Genomic DNA, 20,059 nt, shown 5'->3' with positions numbered 1-20,059 from the left:
TGCGATGCAGAAGACCAGGGCTTAATCCCTAGGTTGGGAAGGTCCTCTAGAGAAGCAATCCACTCCAGTATTCTTGCCTGAGAGAGAATTCCATGGACAGAGAAGCCTGGCAGGGTCACACGGGGGTCCATGGGGTCGCAAAGAGTCAGACATGACTGAGCGACTACCACACACTGCTTATTAGTGCTGTGGCTTGTTATGTGCTCTAAATTATGTGCTCTAAGTCTCAGTTTTTTTCATCTGTACAATGGGAATAATATCAGTACTTATTTCTTAGGCCTGCTGTGAAAATACATGAGATACTCAATTTAAGGTTCCCTAACATAGTTCCTGGTGCATAGTGAGTGCTCAGTTACTGCTATTTTAAACAGTTAAATTTTTTCGGGAATATTAGTATCAGAAGAGCACAGCCTTAAAGTGTGTTCTGAGACTCACAGAATGAAGATACTGTTTAACTTCTCTTTAATTATTTGGTTTCTCAGTAGGTTCAGTCAATAAAAGCCATGCAGCCATAGGCTGATGGCAGATTGCTGTGTAATTGCATTTCGAAAATACAAAGTAATTATCATATAAATGGCACTTAGCCAGAGGAAGGGTACAAACCTGAACTCTGCAGTTGACACCTGCCATTGTCTTAATTAAAAAGTTAGCCTTACCAGTCTATGTTAGTAGGCGAAACTGAGATTAAGCCCATTGCAGCATTCTTTGTGTGTGTTTGCATCTTTGAAATAATGACATTTATTTTTGTCCTTAGGTTTTAATCTTTAATTTTTATATTTATATAATTGTTCATCTTACCCTTAGTCCTTAAGCTTTTTAAATTTACTGTCCAATACTTAAGACCATGTATATTCTTATATTTACAGTATAGCAAGTACTTAGAATAGGTCAAAGGAAGGACAGTTTAAATTGTGGACATTTTCATTTAGAAGTACATTTATTAATTTCAATCAGAAGAGTAACATTAACAGTTTTTAAAGAGCAAAGATTTATGAAGTACAAAGTATGATGTTGAATGTCCTTTAATGGCCAAGTAAGAGCTATTTCTATTTAGAAAATATATGCAGAGAGCCACTGCATGCTAAGTCACTTCAGTTGTGTCTGACTCTTTGTGATCCTATGGACTGTAGCCCACCAGGCTTCTCTGTCCATGGGGATTCTGCAGGCAAGAATACTGGAGTGGGTTTCTGTGCCTTCCTCCATTAAGGTGGGTTGAAAGTAATTTGGAATAATGTTCTTTAGCTAAACTTTTTTTGGCTGAACTTTCCTTTATGATGAGTAAGGCAAATTAAATTTATGTTCAGTTCAGTTCAGTCACTCTGTTGTGTCCGACTCCTTGCTACCCCATGGACTGCAGCAGGCCAGGTTTTCCAGTCCATCACCAGCTCCCAAAGCTTACTCAAACTCATGTCCACTGAGTCAGTGATGCCATCCAACCATCTCATCCTCTGTTGTCCACTTTTCCTCCCACCTTCAATCTTTCCCAGCATCAGGGTCTTTTCCAATGAGTCAGTTAGTTCTTCACATCAGTTGGCCAGAGTATTGGAGTTTCAGCTTTAGCATTGTTCCAATGAATATTCCTGATTTCCTTTAGGATTGACTGTTTTGATTTCTTTGTTGTCCAAGGGATTCTCAAGAGTCTTCTTCAATGCTACAGTTCAAAAGCATCAATTCTTTAGGACTCAGCTTTCTTTATAGTCCAGTTCTCACATCCATACATGATTACTGGAAAAGCCACTGCTTTGACTAGATGGACCTTTGTTGGCAAAGTAATGTCTCTGATTTTTAATATGCTGACTAGGTTGGTCATAGCTTTTCTTCCAATGTGCAAGTGTCTTTTAATTTCATGGTTGCAGTCACCAACGGCAGTGATTTTGGAGCCCAAGAATATAAAATCTGTTGCTGTTTCCATTGTTTCCCCATCTATTTGCCATGAAGTGATGGGACCAGATGCCATGATCTTGGTGTTTCCTGAATGTTGAGTTTTAAGCCAACTTTTTCACTCTTCTCTTTCACTTTCATCAAGCGGCTCTTTAGTTCTTCACTTTCTGCCATAAGGGTGGTGTCATCTGCATATCTGAAGTTATTGTTATTTCTCCCGGCAGTCTTGATTCCAGCTTGTGCTTCCTCCAGCCCAGCATTTCTCATGATGTACTCTGCATATAAGTTAAATGATCAGGGTGATAATATACTGCCTTGACATACTCCTTTCCCGATTTGGAACCAGTCGGTTGTTCCATGTTTGTTTCTAACTGTTGCTTCTTGACCTGCATACAGATTTCTCAGGAGGCAGGTCAGGTAGTCTGGTATTCCCTTCTCCTGAAGAATTTTCCACAGTTTGTTGTGATCCACACAGTCAAAGGCTTTGGCATAGTCAATAAAGCAGAAGTAGATGTTTTTCTGGAGCTCTCTTCCTTTTTTGATGATCCAGCAGTTGTTGGCAATTTGATCTCTGGTTCCTCTGTCTTTTCTAAATCCAGCTTGAACATCTGGAAGTTCCTGGTTTATGTACGGTTGAAGCCTGACTTGGAGAATTTTGAGCACGTGTGAGATGAGTGCAGTTGTGTGGTACTTTGAACATTCTTTGGCTTTTGAATGAAAACTGATCTTTTCTAGTCCTATGGCCACTGCTGAGTTTTCCAAATTTGCTGGCATATTGAGTGCAGCACTTTCACAGAATCATCTTTTTGGATTTCGAATAGCTTGCTGGAATTCCATCACCTCCACTAGCTTTGTTTATAGTGATGCTTCCTAAGGCACACTTGACTTCACATTCCAGGATGTCTGGCTCTAGGTGAGTGATCACACCATCGTGGTTATCTGGGTCATGAAGATCTTTTTTGTATAGTTCTTCTATGTATTCTTGCCACCTCTTAATATCTTCAGCTTCTGTTAGGTCCATAGCATTTGTCCTTAATTGTGCCCATCTTTGCATGAAATTTTCCCTTAGTGTCTCTAATTTCCTTGAAGAGGTCTCTACTCTTTCCCATTTTATTATTTTCCTCTATTTCTTTAAAATGATCACTGAGGAAAGCTTTCTTATCTCTCTGTGCTATTCTTTGGAACTGTAGTGTTTAATTAAGCTGTAAAGAAGGCTGAGCACAGAAGAATTGATGCTGTTGAACTGTGGTGCTGGAGAAGAATCTTGAGAGTCCCTTGCTCTGCATGGAGATCAAACCAGTCAGTCCTAAAGGAAATCAACCCTGAATATTCACTGGAAGGACTGATGGTGAAGCTGAATCTCCAATACTTTGGCCACCTAATGTGAAGAGCTGATTCATTAGAAAAGACCCTGATGCTGGAAAAGATTGAAGGCAGGTGGAGAAGGGGATGGCAGATGACGAGATAGTTGGATGTCACCACTGACCCAATGGACATGAATTTGAGCAAGCTCCGGATAATGGTGAAGGACAGGGAGGCCTTGTGTGTTGCTGTCCATGGGGTCAGAAAGAGTTGGACATCACTGGGAATTGATGCTTTAAACTGTGGTGTTGGAGGAGACTCTTGAGAGTCCCTTGGACTGCAAGGAGATCCAACCAGTTCATCCTAAAGGAGATCAGTCCTGGGTGTTCATTGGAAGGACTGATGTAGACGCTGAAACTCCAATACTTTGGCCACCTCATGCGAAGAGCTGACTCATTGGAAAAGACCTTGTTGCTGGGAGGGATTGGGGGCAGGAGGAGAAGGGGATGACAGAGGATGAGATGGTTGGATGGCATCACCGACTCAATGGGCATGGGTTTGGGTGGATTCCAGGAGTTGGTGATAGACAGGGAGGCCTGGTGTGCTGCAGTTCATGGGGTCACAAAGAGTCGGACACAACTGAGTGAATTGAACTGAACTGAGCACTGAACAACAATAGAAACATTACTGAAGTGTTAATGAATAAGATCTAATATACAAATGGATCTTGTTTTGCTATAATAAAAATATTCAAAAATCATGTTTTATTATGTCAATGAGTAATGATGTCAGTAAACAGGATGATAAAATCTAGTTGGCCTGTGCTGAAAGAAGGCATACTGCGGTTCATGGGGTCGCAAAAAGTCAGACACTACCGAGCGACTGAATTAAACTGAACTAAAGAAGTAGAGCCACATATTAAATATAGAATGTACAGGGTGCACATACATGCCTACACACACATATATGGGCACATGTGTACACCCACAGGCATATTTGTGTACACAGATACACAAAAATTATGCTCCTTTTGTGTTCTTGATATATAGCAAAACAGTGTACCAGCACTCCATAAACTCAGTGATTCTTTTCTAAAAATTTTTATTGGAGTATAGTTGATTTACAATTTGTATTAGTTTCTGCTGTATAGTAAAGTGAATCAGTTATACATATACACATATCCACTCTTTATTCTTTTCCCAGATAGGTCATTATGGATTACTGAGTAGAATTCCCTATGCTATACTATAGGTCATTATTAAATGTCTCTTTTATATCATTGATTATTTAAATACTGATTTAAGTCTTACTTTAAGAGAGAGGTTTCTAGCTTCAGAAGTGAACAAAAAGCAATGGGAACTTAATTAGATAACAGATACAGTGAAGACATGTCTATTATACACATCCATTCAAATATTTTCTAATTTTATTTCAACATTTTTGTTTGTTCTGGTTTCATCTTTTTAAGAGTTATTTATTCTTGCTTGGAGTAGCCTGGCGATTTGCCGGTGGCTTAACGATCTTTCCCAGGGCATTCATCGACTGTGTTTTGACTCTTATTGTCCTGTCATGCTCTTTTGGATCTTATTATCCCCTTGCTTGGAGAGCATCATCAAGAGAAATGGCTCTTGAGGTATACAGATTTTGAACATTGTAATTCATATGACACAGGAATGTTCAAGTTTTTGAAACTTAGTTGTTTGCTTGTTTCCTGTCTATCAGTTCAGTTCAGTGCTCAGTTGTGTTGGACTCTTCGTGACCCCATGATTCACAGCGTGCCAGGCCTCCTTGTCTATCCCCAACTCCTGGAGTCTACCCAAACCCATGTCCATTGAGTCGGTGATGCCATCCGACCATCTCATCCTCTGTCGTCCCTTTCTCCTCCTGCCCCCAATCCCTCCCAGCATCAGGGTCTTTTCCAATGAGCCAGCTCTTCGCATGAGGTGGCCAAAGTACTGGAGTTTCAGCTTCTACATCAGTCCTTCCAATGAACACCTAGGACTGATCTCCTGTAGGATGGACTGGTTGGATCTCCTTGCAGTCCAAGGGACTCTCAAGAGTCTCCTCCAACACCACAGTTCAAAAGCATCAATTCTTCGGCACTCAGCTTTCCTCACAGTCCAACTCTCACATCCATACATGACTACTGGAAAAACCATAGCCTTGACTAGACAGACTTTGTTGACAAAGTAATGTCTCTGCTTTTTAATACGCTGCCTGCCTATAGGATACACTTTTAAGGAAAATTTTAATTGGTAACTCTAACCATTCTAATCCTGATTAATAGACTCTCATTCACATCATGAAAAATGTGGAGTGTCTACTCATTCACCTATTCATTTGATAAATCTTTACTGAGCACTGGTTATATGCAGAGTGCTGAGTGATGAGGGCAGAGCCAAGTAAGGACAGATAGAAGAAGATACATGTCTCCATAGACTGCAGGGCAGTTGTTGTTCAGCTTTGGTGAGCATCAGACTCCCTTGGAGGTTCCTGTCCCAGATTTTCTGTTTCAGTAGATCCAGGGCATGGCCTGAGAATGTACATTTCTAAGAAGTTCCCAGGTAATTCTGACTCTACTGGTCCAAGATCTCAGCAATTTGGGAACATGTGGTCTAGACTTTAGAAAAAGAGATAGTCTGTCATAGAAAATGAGTCATTATTTCTGATTGTTGTTAGTGCTATAGCAGAGAAGTCTGAGCTTTAGAGTGCTCTGACCAAATCAGGGAAGGCTTCAGAGCTATGTAAAACCTGGGTGAAATGTTTATAAAAAAAATTTATAAGATCAAATGTTTTATATATAGTTCTTAAACTGGCCATATAGCCACTAATCATATCATTTGGTCCACAGTCCTCTGTCTTATCCACAGGGAGATAATGTGAAGCTCTATCAAATATTTTGTTAATATTAAAAGATGCCCTCTCTTGAGGAATACTTGTCTGTTTTCACTGGTCAACATTCTTTTGGGCTCAAATCTCAAGCACTGAATCTTTGCATGTATTTATATATAGATATATAGGTGTACCTCATGCAACATTTGTAAAATGTGGGTTCTAAGCAACCTTTAGAGAACAAAACACACATGAAAATTTCAAGTTCACTCACTACTGTGAAAGCACGCCTACTCTAGCACTTGCTTATATCATGAGTTGTATCCAGGGAAACTCCCTACTCTCACCCCTACATTCTGGTCACACTCAGGCTCCATACCATGTCAGTTTGGCTTCTGCAGTTGGAGATAATTATGAAGTTAATATATTGAATTTAAAAAATGCTTTTCAGAATTTGGGTGGGAACAGGCAGGGCAGGGGTCCCTTGACTCATGTGACTGGGGAAGTTATCACAGAGCAAGCAGTTTTACCAAGCCTTTCTTTTGCTCTTCTCACTGATATTCTTGGCTCAGTTTGATTTCCTTCTCAGATAGCTTCTTTCTGTGGTGCCAGATACACTCTGATATCTCCACTCCAGCCACTATCATCCTTACAGCATTTGATCAAAGGAGGGCTGAACAAAGTTTCTGAAAATACTGGCCCTGCTTGAATCTCGAGCCCATCTCAGACCAGCCATTCTATCCAGTAGTGTGAGCTACTCTGGTTATACTGCTTAGTTCACCTGCTAATCTCTATGGCTGGGAAGGCTGGACCATGTGGCTCCCAGTTCCTGTCATCATCACATAAGTTAGTTCCAAAAGAGAAAGAAATATTGTCTGTTAGCACAATAAAATGAGAGTGATTCTGCATAGACTCCAGAACACATCACTCTTAAATAACGTAGATCTGGCAAGATTGTCTTGAAATCCTGGGAATTCCCACAGAATTTTGCACATACCTCTTTTGATACTTATGTGATGATCAGCATTTGCAATGCTTTGATGTGTTATTGTTTTTCAGTTGCTAAGTCATGTCCAACTCTTTGCAACCCCATGGACTGCAGCACTGCGGGCTTCCCTGTCCTCCACTATCTCTCGGATTTTGTTCAAGTTAATGTCCATTGCGTTGGTGGTGCTATCCAACCATCTCATTCTCTGGCGCCTTCTTCTCCTTTTGCCTTCAGTCTTTCCCGGCATCAGGGTCTTTTCCAGTGAGTTGGCTATTCACATCAGGTGGCCAAATTATTGGAGTTTCAGTATCAGTCCTTTCTTTAGGATTGACCAGTGTGATCTCCTTGTAGTACATGGCACTCTCTGGAGTCTTCTTTGATATGAGATCACTTTATTGCAAATACTTGTAAAGATGACTGTTTCCTTCACTGAACTCTCTTCTTCCCATAGACAGAAACATGTTCTTAATTATTTAAAAAAAAATAAAAATTTTAGCTCTAGTAGAGTACCCAGAATGCAGAAGGTAGTGAATTATCTTTTGAATGAATTAATGAATGAGAGAATTATTAAATGAGTATACAATTAACACAGAGTGTTGTATTCTGTCCTCTGTAGAGGCTTGAGGAAATTTTGACAAAATGGGAAGACCCCAGAGAAAAGAAGTAGATGTTAATTACTTCATGTGAAATATTATTGAAGTTACTAGAAATATTGTTTCAGATTGGAGGAAAGACCCCATTGGATGGTGGAGTGGTGATCATCTTTCTAATGTTTTCTACTAGTCCAAAAGAGATTTGATCTCTTTCCTTTGAGTAACCATGACATTTCATGTTTCTCTTGGAAATGATGATGATGACGATGATAATAGTAATAGTAGTGATAGTGTTAATAGCAGAAGCAGGTGTCATTTACATATTTATCTGCATGCTTGCTCTGTGTGTATATTCAAACATTGCTTCCAGTTCTTTTTTTCAACAGCTGTGTAACTAGACATTAGTATACCCAGTTTGAAAATGAGAAAACTGAGGCTTAATGAGATTAAATAATTTTTCTAAGGTCATAGCTATTTATGGCTATGTCTTAAGACTGGAATTCTAATCAACTCTGTTGTTTTCCAAATCTGATGCTTTTGTGTCCTCTTCATATATTTTCTTTTTGTATTATAGCAGTTTGTAAATCTTTCTCTTACAAACAGAGGTTTGTAAACCTCTTTCAGAACAGTTTGTCTTACTAATATTTAAATTTCCTACAATTCTTTCTTCTACATGTTGTAGATACTTAGTAAGAATTTCCTGAATAGTAAGTTTAAACATTTGAAAGAAAGTCTTAGAATAAAAACCAAATAGACCTTTCTGTGTTATCCCATAAGGCAAAATTTGTGTTTATTAGGCAAATTTAAAGAACATAAATTCCAGTTGTATGTAATGATGTTCTAACAACCAGAACTTCCCAGTTCTGGAACAGCATGTTTTGCCAAATTGGACACTTTTTGTCAAGGCTAGAGAGTGCCTGGTAGGGAAGGGCATTTTAGAAGTGAAATTTTTAGAGAGAAGACATCCAACCATGGGACTTTTTCATCTCTGAGTCTAGGAAATTGTTGCATCATAAAGGGTTTGCTAGTGTTTTTGTGTCACATTGTCTAGTACTTTCTTTGCTCTTTAACTAAATTCAATATTACAAATCGTTTTAACAATCAAAGTTTGTAACACAGTCCTTCTGAGTTTTATAGCAGAAGTAAGATGTAGAGAACATAAAAAAATAGGGTTTACAGGGATATGGGTTTAGATGTGCCTTTCTTCCTATGCGATTTAAGCAAGTGGAATGATGTACTTGGAGTCTTTGTTTCTTAATTAGGATGATGGAAAAACAACGTGGCGTTTTTCAGTGACTAGGGATTTCTGAATTTAAAATAAAAATTTTACAAGTCTTCTTTAACATCTTTACTTAAAAGAAAGCTTTACTGAGATGTAATTCTCATACCATAAGGTCATCCATGTATAGTGTCAGTTCAGTTTATTATTATTATTATATTTAATTTTAGAACATTTCCTTACCTAGAGTCCCAGCTAAAACCTTCAGGACAATGTTAGATCCCCATGGTGTCTTCCACATAATGGAAGAATAGGACCCAGGCTTAAAGCATTTAGAGCAGAGACAGGGAGGAAATGACAAGGAAAAGCAGCAGCAGAGGCTTCATAAAAAAGGAATCCTGGTGAATGTGGATGCATAGACGTGTGGCTGAGGACCAACTTTGAGCATTTGTGGATGTTGAGCTCGACCTTGAAGGAAGGGTTCTTCACACGTTGGCAGAATGGGGTGGTACTTCCGAGAGAAATGGTGAAAGTGCCCAGTGGTTTGCAACTGGAGAGGATCAAGGTTTGGGAGAGGCAGAGAGGTGAGCGATAGTCTGTCTGCCTGAAAACTTTTGAGTTAGAACATTGTGACGCACATGGCTGTTATGCTAGAGTGGCAATCAGTAAATCCTTTTAAATCACATGTAATTTAGCTTAGATGAGCTCCATCAGTCTGCAAAGGGTTTGGTGGGTTTGTGCAGAGATTTCCAAAGGGAGAAAGCTGTCAATCATGGACAAACCCAGTCTCAAATTTGAATGTTATTTTTATGTGAAAACCAGCTTCCAATTGATACTTCCAATGCATCTCTTTAAAACATATTTTACTCATGCTTAATATAAGTATACATGGATCTTACAGCTTTTCTGTAGCCTTAATGGCAATCTGCTAAGTTTTGCTCTATTAGGGTTTTGGTTTCATAAAGCATTTCATAATTTTATCTCAACTTGCCTAAGAATGAGTTGATTGTTGGTGTTTCACCTGCACTGTGAGCCATCTGGTACTAAATATCATTAATATTAATCATTATCTTTCCCCAGTCAGCCAGACTTGAAAGCATCTGTCCGCATTAGAAAGAGAGGCACAGAATCAATCTGCATATGAAGCAGAAGGTTTTGCAAACAAAACTTTTACTACAGAGCATTTGCAATTTGACTTCCAAGTGTTTAAAGGTGGTGCACATTTTCTAAATTTTAAAGATATACTGTGCTTGGTTTGAAAATCATGTGGTTAGGGAGTTTGTCTAAAATCAATAAAAATTTTTTTATTTTTACCCTCACCAAACCAACGCGCCTTGGCTGGTGCTATTTTACCATTTACTAGCTGTGTATGACTTTGGGGGCAGGTTTAACAGCTCTTACCTGAAATTTCCTCATTTATAAATGTGCATAATATAACAGCTCCTGGAATGGTGGGGAAGATTGCACAATGCCTCCAGGATGAGCCTTCAGCGCACAGCCTCAGCACCGCACCCACTCTCAATGGGAGCCGTCCCTTCCCAACAGTGCGATACCACACACAGAACTCTTTGCAGTTTTAGTTAATGTCAAAATAAATCAGCAAATCTGTGATTTGATCATATCAGAAAGTTGTTTTTATACTTATTAAGCCAGACTTTTAAAAAGACCGTCCCCCAAACATAATGTGTTTATTTGCTTACATTCTCTGAATTTTATATTGTCTTTCTCGGAGGAATTGAGAGCTCCTGTTGGATATAGGATCTAATTAATTTTTTCAGCTATTTAAGAAACTCCAGCAGGAATAGGAATCATTTTTGCAGATGGTGAGAAAGGCAGATGGTTGAAGTGGCTGGTTAAGCTGTATCATGACGTAGGCCATAAATGCAGAGTTGTAAAAAAAAAAAAAAACCCACAACAGTTATTTATAATTCTGTTGAGACATCTACTTTTTAAACTATGTTCTTAAGCAGCCTTCATCAGATAAGGTAATTTATTAATATTTGAGAATAAAATTGAGTGGCCTCAAGGGCTTACTATATATGATTTATTATTAACTGGAAATAACTATAAAGAATTGTCTTTAATTTTGATTCTCCTGCTTCAATATTAAACTTATCATTGCTTTCAAGGAGAAATGGTACTTTCAGCTGAACATATGAAATGAATTTTAGTCTATTTTTAAAAAGTGTGTTAAGTTATGAAAGAATTTGAGTGATTTTTCTCTTTGCATGTAGACTGCCTTTTCTATTTTTCACTGAGAATATACATTTTGTTTTGAAATGGCTAACTCACTTAGTGTTTCTTTCTAGTTCCAAAAGGTAAGAATTTTATAATCACAATTTTCTGGGTTTGGCTGAATTGTAGCTCCTTAGTTATATTTTGTTTTGTTTTTGGGTACGCGCATGTGTGAGAAGATGAGTTTAAAAGACTAGCTAGCCTCCTTGAAGGTAGAGGAGATCTTAATCCTGTCACTTAGAACACAGGTGACAGGGCCTAGAAGCCTCAGGAGGAGATAGTTTAGATACGGCTCTTGTAGTCTAACCTCAGGTTATTTGGAAAGGCTCAGAGAACAGCTACCAGTGTATGAAATAATGGGACTGAGATGTGAAGCTAGAGATATGCAACTAAAAAAGTAACTTTTTTTTTTTTTAATCATCACTATGTGCAAAGCAAGATGATGTAGGCTGTAGAAGGGGAAAGGAGGAGGGTAGTGTGGGTCGGGTCTCAGCACAAGGAAGATAGTCTGCAGAGAAACTTAGGGCAGTTACGGAATAAAGTGAACAAATGGCTAGAAGAGTAAGAGCTGCAGTCATGTTCTGTATGTTTTAAAGAGGAATTTCATAATGATGCCCTGTGTATATGCGGTAAGGTCTTTGCAGCTTAGCGTAAAACCATTTGGAGGTAACTGTCATTTCCCCATGAAAATGTTTTTTTCTGTCTCATTTTGTTACTAAAGTTTTAGATTCTCTTCAGCTGGCCCTCTGTTCTGTCACTATTTGGACCTTACCTAGGCTGTCAGTTTAGCATTTTTGTTATTGGAAGTTTAAAGCAAATAAAGCATGTTACAGGACCTGCAAGTTTTTTTTTTTTTTCTTTTCTTTTGCAGACACAGATAATGTACAAGTGGATAGAGCCCAAAATCTGCCGAGAGGATCTCACAGATGCTATTAGGTTGCCCCCTTCTGGAGAGAAGAAGGATTGTCCACCTTGCAACCCTGGATTTTATAACAATGGATCATCTTCCTGCCATCCCTGCCCTCCTGGAACATTTTCGGATGGAACAAAGGGTACGGGATATCAATTGGCCCAAGAATTGGACCTTTAGTAAAATAAACTTGTTGGGTCACATTGACATTGTCCTGAATTGCTTTTATGGAAAATTCCTTAAAACACATAATTTTCTTATTTCACAGGCTGAAGAAGAGTTAAGAAATATAAGGGAATTATGAGACTGCAGTGGCTTATTCAGTATAGCAAAGAATAGTTTTTAAATGGCATTTCGTGTAACACACATCCTCTTAGTGGGATGATGCTTTGGATATTTTTAAGAAAATTCACTAATTTAACTGATTAAGAAGAAGCGCTCCTTTTCCAGTGTGTATGCACACAAACTTTGATGTAAGCATAAAATACAACTCCTATTTCAATTGGAGTAATCACATTTTATACCATAATAATAGAAAAAATTGATTATTTTGATCAGATGCAAATTAAATAGTCCCTAAGTAGGTTATTTGAACGCGTACATTTGGGAAAAACTTCACAATATTAAAGAAAGCTGGTTACAGAATTTGTTTTAATTTTATTAGATAAAGATTACGATGCAATATTGCTGTAGATACCTTATTTGAGTATAACCATGCTGTATGCTTAATATCCAGAGCCTTTGAGAGCATAAAAAGCAGTTGAATTGTGTTCAAATCTACTTGCTGCAAGCTATCAATAGTATGATGTATCCACTAATTTGAATTCAGTTTTCTCATTTGTAAAATTGCAGAGAATAATGTCTAGCTCATCATCATTGAGAAGTTAGCACCAGAGAATGCTTGCTCAATAAACAATTTCTGTCCCCTTCTTTTACTGATGTGGTAATGCAGAGAGTCTTCGCTACATGGAAACAATGGTTGTAAAAGACCCTTTTATTTCAATGTTGCAGATTTAAATATTAATTTAAATAAGGTTTGTTTATAAATCTGACTCTTTCCACACCCCTCAGCTCCTGTCATCACTTTTCAGTATAGCCTATAGTTTGAATTTCAAGCCATCAGTCCATAATTAAATGATATAATGTTCTGGTAAGTTTAGTGACTAATAGGAAGGATGTAATATTTATTTATGAAGTGGAGGAAACTGATTCTAAAATCACATGTAAGAGAAGTTGTCTCAGAGTTACCTTTCTTATGCACATTAATTCAGTATAAGCAGTTACTCTCAGAAATGAAAAAAATTATCTTAGAAGAGTTTGTGTTCGTTTACTTTTTCATGTTAATCAAGTATAAGTTGTTAATTCTTAAGAGCTTTACTCTCTCTCCTTACTATTTGCCTCCCTGAAGATTAAAGTTTAGTAGTGCTTGGAGCAGAGGAAATGGAAATTAACCAGATGTGGCATCACTGTAATTCTCTGTCCTACTCGTCTCTTGTAGAATGTAGACCATGTCCAGCAGGAACGGAGCCTGCACTTGGGTTTGAATATAAATGGTGGAATGTGCTTCCTGGCAACATGAAAACCTCCTGTTTCAATGTTGGGAATTCGAAGTGTGACGGAATGAATGGTGAGTTCCGAGTCAGCCTTCTCAATGTGTTTTGGTGGTAGTGACTCTTGGACTCACTTGTGTAAAAACACACTAAATATTGCTATGAGGAACTTTAATCTTATCACTTGGCTACTCGTCTTTCCAGACCTCACATAAAAATAGTCAATACAGTGCCACAGCCATGTGACTGTCCTGTAAGAATATAAGCTATTTTGCATTTTTGGAGTCAGTTTTGAAACAGATATTGAGGATCACCACTTATGGTTGTTATAAATACTAGAATAGATTACTAAGGGAGGCAATGAAATTTATGTTGTTTTCTTGGAAGGGTCATAGTGTATACATACCACTTTATGAAAGTGTTCTGCCTGGACTGGTTTTCTGGCTCAGCACTGAGCTCGGGGAGGGATAAATCATCTCATACTCCTCTTCCTATGGAATCTATGACCATATTTACAAATATGTATCAGCCTCACTTACTGAAAACTTGGAAGCATGGCTGAACTCTATAGGATGGTTGCTGAATTTTATTTGTTCTTACATTTTAGGGATCATAGCACTTAGTTATTCTGCAATATTTGTTGTTCAAATGAATGACAGTATCTGTATGTGTATTTTTAAACTTGACACTAGATATAGATGTTACGGATACTAAAATGTGCTCTTTACTTTTACAAGTTAACTGGTATTTTTTATCAGTTCAGTTTTTCTCAATACTGTATTTAATACTTGGAAAAATGCTATTTAATCACATCTGTTTTACATCAGCATGTATCCAAAATAAACAGATTTGAAATGTGGGGAGTGAGGTGTACACATGAGTACTCAGGTTGACAAATCCTATGTTCTTGAATAATTTTGGTTAAACAGATGCATGAAGGAAGCCTTTATATATAAAGAACATTATGGAACAGTACTCTTTATCACCTTATAATCCCACTTCTGGGATTTTTTTCTAAAGGAGAAGAAGAAATTACGTAGTAATCATTACCCGACTATAGGATTTATGTTCTAAAATTACCCTGTGGTTGAGGAAGTTTGAGATATTGCAAAAATAAGAAAGAGAATGTATTGATGAAAGCATTGGTACATTTGTGTGTGCGTGCACTTACTAGTGACGATTATCTGAAACATTAATATTTTTAAAAGTTGCTCTTAGTCTAAATCTCATGGCAGTATTTGATTTATCCACTTGCTTACTCATTCACTTGTTGTTTAGTTGTTAAATCGTGTCCAACTCTTTTGTGACCCCATGGACTGTAGCCCACCAGCTTCTTCTGTCCATGGGATTTCCTAGGCAAGAATACTGCAGTGGATGCCATTTTCTTCTTTGGGGATCTTCCCAACCCAGGGATCTAACCCATATCTCCTACACTGGATTCTGTATCATTGAGCCACCAGGGAAGGCTTCTCATTCACTCAGAGGCTATAATTTAAATTTTTGCTGATTTTCTGAAATGTTCAATTATTAATCTAAGTATACATCTCTGCAATATTAGCATGTGATACTGAAATAGCAAACAGTAGGGTGAAAGACACAAAGATAAAAGGTGATTATAATTTTATGACTGGTGGTTCAGTAACTAGCGTTGAGGAGAATACTCCTCAAGTGCTCAGAATACTGAGGATCAAAGTGAGAGGCCCAGGGTAGCCTGTCTCGTGAGCTCATTACTGATTCATGGAATTAAAGTGGAGGTGCTTTGACCAACTTGCCTGTGGGACTTGGAGTACTTTGAGGTTCTTTTTTGAGGCTCACTTGGAATTTCCCACGCTTGTGGAACAGGTATGTATAAGTACATCTTTACTGGAATTTTGCTTAAGAGGAATTTAGAGTTGTAAACAGATTAGTGTTTATTCATGAAGCTTTCACTGAGCATTATCTCTGATAACAAAACTGGAAATAATCTAAATTCCAGAAATATGATAATGTTTATAAAAGTCATGCTGTACTAATTGGATGAAATGTTATGTAATCATTAAAAATGACAGCCATATGGAAAACAATTTGGCAGTATTTCAAACATTTTGAATGGTCCCGTTCTCTAACCCGGTAATTTCACATCTGGGAATTTGCACCAAGGAAACTGTGTGATGTAAAGAAAGAAATTATGCACAGATATGTTAATTTTAGTATTATTTATGAGAGTCAAAAATATGAGAAAATAAAGTTTTCAACATGGGGTATGATTAAATAAAATGATGATATAACCTTATATATAGCATATTGTTAACTCTTTAACACTAGATGTAACAAAGATTTTTAATGGGAAAGTATTTTTGCTATAATGATTATTAGAAAAATGAGAAGATAATGTCAAGTGAAAAAAAAACAGAAAATAGATTATACAATAAAACCTAAGGTATATTTTAAAGAAAATTATGCACTAGAAAAAGAGTGAAAAAAAAAATACTCTGAAATGTTGTTCATTACTTGGGCTGGGAGGTTTCTGAGAAGTTTGAATTACTTTGTTTTTTTTCATTTACTTTACTGTATTTAATAAATATTCCTCATGTATTCACATTGCTTTCAGAATCAGAGTAACAGTACAAAATATTGGTTTTAAAAAATATATTTATTTGGCCCAGTAGTTGTGATAGCTTATGGTGAAAGATGTTGGATTCGTGATCTCCAAAGAAGATTTAGCTTTGGGACCAGGCTTGATCACTCAAGAGCTTTTGTGTAGCAGAGTTTTATTAAAGTGAAAAAAGGGACAGAGAAAGCTTCTGACATAGACATCAGAAGGGGGATGGAGAGGGCCCCCTCTCACTAGTCTTACCAAGGCCTCATATACTTTTCTGAGACCCACTCCCACAACATACATTTTAAGATGACAGGATTAGTCAGGAGGTTCTCGAGAAGGAGAAACGAGTCCTCAGGCAGGATACATTGCTGTTATATAATCATTGGTACAGAGTTTAAGGAAAAACATATCCTTGAGCAAGATGGGTTGTTTTGTTGTGCAGTCATCAGCTCTGGGCTTAAAGAAAATAAAACATTTGTCCTTTTCTCCTCCTTGAGATCTCCAGACCCCTGTCTCCCCCTTGAGAGCCCCAGATCCCTTTCTCCTCTCGAGGGCCCTGGACCCCTTCCTCCTTGAGGGCCCCAGACTACTTATCAACCTACCTAGGAATTGACTCTCAGTTCTTTTATTGGGATTCTTTTCTAGAAAAATATAGAAAAGCTTTACCAAAAATATATTAATTATAGTGTCACTTAAACTAGCTAAAACAATCCGAATGGTTACACTGGATGTATGGTCAGCAGGAGGTAAGTCCTGTAGTGGGAGTGATTTCTTACATGATGAGAATTAGTTATACCTGTCTACAGGATAAACTATCAACTCAGTCATTAAAATGTTGGTGAATCATTTATACATAAAAATGCTTATGTAATAATGTTAGTGTTCAGTTCAGTTCAGTCACTCAGTCGTGTCTGACTCTTTGCGACCCCATGAATCGCAGCACGCCAGGCCTCCCTGTCCATCACAAACTCCCGGAGTTTACTCAAACTCATGCCCATCCAGTCGATGATGCCATCCAGCCATCTCATCCTCTGTCGTCCCCTTCTCCTCCTGCCCCTAATGCCTCCCAGCATCAGGGTCTTTTCCAGTGAGTCAATTCTTCACATGAGGTGGCCAAAGTATTGGAGTTTCAGCTTCAGCATCAGTCCTTCCAATGAATACCCAGGACTTATCTCCTTTAGGATAGACTGGTTGGATCTCCTTGCAGTCCAAGGGACTCTCAAGAGTCTTCACCAATACCATAGTTCAAAAGCATCAATTTTCAGCGCTCAGCTTTCTTCACAGTCCAGCTCTCACATCCATACCTGACTACTGGAAAAACCATAGCCTTGACCAGTCGGACCTTTGTTGCAAAGTAATGTCTCTGCTTTTTAACATGCTATCTAGGTTGGTCATAACTTTCCTTCCAAGGAGTAAGTGTCTTTTAATTTCATGGCTGCAGTCACCATCTGCAGTGATTTTGGAGCTCCCCAAAATAAAGTCTGACACTGTTTCCACTGTCTCTCCATCTATTTCCCATGAGGTGATGGGACCAGATGCCATGATTTTAGTTTTCTGAATGTTGAGCTTTAAGCCAACTTGTTACTCTCCTCGTTCACTTTCATCAAGAGGCTTTTTAGTTCCTCTTCACTTTCTGCCATAAGGGTGGTGTCATCTGCATATCTGAGGTTATTGATATTTCTCCCAGCAATCTTGATTCCAGCTTGTGCTTTCTCCAGTCCAGCGTTTCTCATGATGTACTCTGCATATAAGTTAAATAAGCAGGGTGACAATATACAGCCTTGACATACTCCTTTTCCTGTTTGGAACCAGTCTGTTGTTGCATGTCCAGTTCTAACTGTTGCTTCCTGACCTGCATACAGGTTTCTCAAGAGGCAGTTCAGGTGGTCTGGCATTCGCATCTCTTCCAGAATTTTCCACAGTTTATTGTGATCCAGACAGCTGAAAGCTTTGGCATAGTCAATAAAGCAGAAGTAGATGTTTTTCTGGAATTCTCTTGCTTTTTCGATGATCCAGCGGATATTGGCAATTTGATCTCTGGTTCCTCTGCCTTTGCTAAAACCAGCTTGAACATCTGCAAGTTCACAGTTCACGTATTGCTGAAGCCTGGCCTGGAGAATTTTGAGCATTACTTTACTAGTGTGTGAGATGAGTGCAATTGTGTGGTAGTTTGAGCATTCTTTGGGATTGCCTTTCTTAGGGATTGGAATGAAAACGGACCTTTTCCAGTCCTGTGGCCACTGATGAGTTTTCCAAATTTGCTGGAATATTGAGTGCAGCACTTTCACAGCATCGTCTTTTAGGATTTGAAATAGCTTAACTGGAATTCCATCACTTCCACTAGCTTTGTTCGTAGTGATGCTTTCTAAGGCCCACTTGACCTCACATTCCAGGATGTCTGGCTCTAGGTGAGTCATCACCCCATCGTAATTATCTGGGCCATGAAGATCTTTTTTGTACAGTTCTTCTGTGTTTTCTTGCCACCTCTTCTTAATATCTTCTGCTTCTGTTAGGTCCATACCATTTCTGTCCTTTATTGAACCATTTCTGCATGAAATGTTCCTTTGGTATCTCTAATTTTCTTGATGGGATCTCTAGTCTTTCCCATTCTGTTGTGTATAAAACTATGAAGCAAAATATCATCAGCAGTAAGATTTCAGTTATATAAAACCATGTATGCATCAAAGAGATAGTTAAAAGAAACACCTCAGAATGTTAACAGTAGTTTTTTTCTGGTGGTGAATTTATAAATAATTTTAGTTTTCATCTTTAAAATTTTTCTGTAGCTTTCAAAATTTTACAATAAATATAAATGTGATTTCTAAAAACATAAAAATTAACTCAAAATAGAAATTGTGTGTAGAAACATGAAAAATGTGGGATTTATTCTGAAGCAAAAAGCAAAATACAAAAGTGCTGCAAGAATTTATCGCAAACTGGGGCGTTTAAGACCACAGAAATTTACACTCTTGCAGCTCTAGAGGCTAGAAGTTTGAAACCCTGTAATTGGCTTCCCCTAGAGCAGGACTTCCCTGGTAGCTCAGAAAGTAAAGTGTCTGCCTGTAATGTGGGAGACCTGGGTTTGATCCCTGGGTCAGAAAGATCCCCTGGAGAAGGAAATGGCAACCTACTCCAGTATTCTTGCCTGGAAAATTGCATGGATGGAGGAGCCTGGTAGGCTACAGTCCATAGCGTCGCAGAGTCATACTTGCCTTTGTTTCTTTCTAAGACCACAGAAATTTACACTCTTGCAGCTCTGGAGGCTAGAAGTTTGAAACCCCAGAATTGGCAGGGCCATGTTCCTCCCGAAGGCTCTCTGGGAAGACTTCCTTGCCTCTTCTAACTTCTGGTGGCTCCAGGCATTCCCTGACTTGTGACAGCTTAACTCCAGTCTCTGTCCCTATCTTCATGTGACTGTCTTCTCCTTGGGTCTCTGTGTCTCTGTGTGTTTACATGGTGTTCTTCCTGAGTGTCTGTGTCTAAATTTCTCACTTCTCATAAGGACACCAGTCATATTAGAGTAGGCCTCCCCCTAATGACCTTATCTTAACTTGATTATATCTCCCAAGGCTCTGTTTCCAAATCAGGTCTGTTCATGAGTATAGGGGGTTAGAACTTCAATATATGTTTTTAGGCAGGTGATATAATAAAACATGTAGTAACAGCCAATGTTCAAACATGAGATATATTTGTTTCCTCTTGCAAAGATTTGCCATTAATTAATAAGTTTTGCCATTAATTAATAACCTTGTTTGATGGTATTTGAGGGGCTGCATCTCCTTTCATTTTATTGTGGCCATTTCAGCCCGTGGCATGCTGACTGTTTCTTTGCAGAGGACAGACTCACATCACATTCTATGAGCACATATTACCTCATACTTTTGACTGTTCTTAGTTGTGTCTCTTATATTCTACTGATTTCATAGTGAGGGTGGACCCAGTCTTGGCTTCCTTTCTCTAATGTGTAT

The 20,059-nt window shown here is 38.3% G+C and overlaps 1 protein-coding gene across 5 annotated transcripts in view; it reads left to right on the top strand.

Annotated features, from left to right (window-relative positions):
* The window catches only part of ELAPOR2 (endosome-lysosome associated apoptosis and autophagy regulator family member 2), a 210,808-nt gene that overhangs the window by 150,511 nt on the left and 40,238 nt on the right, over positions 1-20,059 (top strand). For all 5 annotated transcript variants that reach the window (XR_011488608.1, XM_070470051.1, XM_070470065.1 and 2 more), the window contains 2 exons: positions 11,922-12,102; positions 13,459-13,587. Coding sequence is in view for 4 of the 5 variants with exons in the window: in XM_070470051.1 (XP_070326152.1) it covers positions 11,922-12,102; positions 13,459-13,587 (310 nt within the window). In the remaining variant the exon portion in view is untranslated. The remainder of the gene's footprint in view (positions 1-11,921; positions 12,103-13,458; positions 13,588-20,059) is intronic.

This window comes from Odocoileus virginianus, chromosome 1 (assembly GCF_023699985.2).
Source record: "Odocoileus virginianus isolate 20LAN1187 ecotype Illinois chromosome 1, Ovbor_1.2, whole genome shotgun sequence".
NCBI lineage: Eukaryota > Metazoa > Chordata > Mammalia > Artiodactyla > Cervidae > Odocoileus > Odocoileus virginianus.
This window is presented reverse-complemented; position numbering and strand designations above follow the sequence as displayed.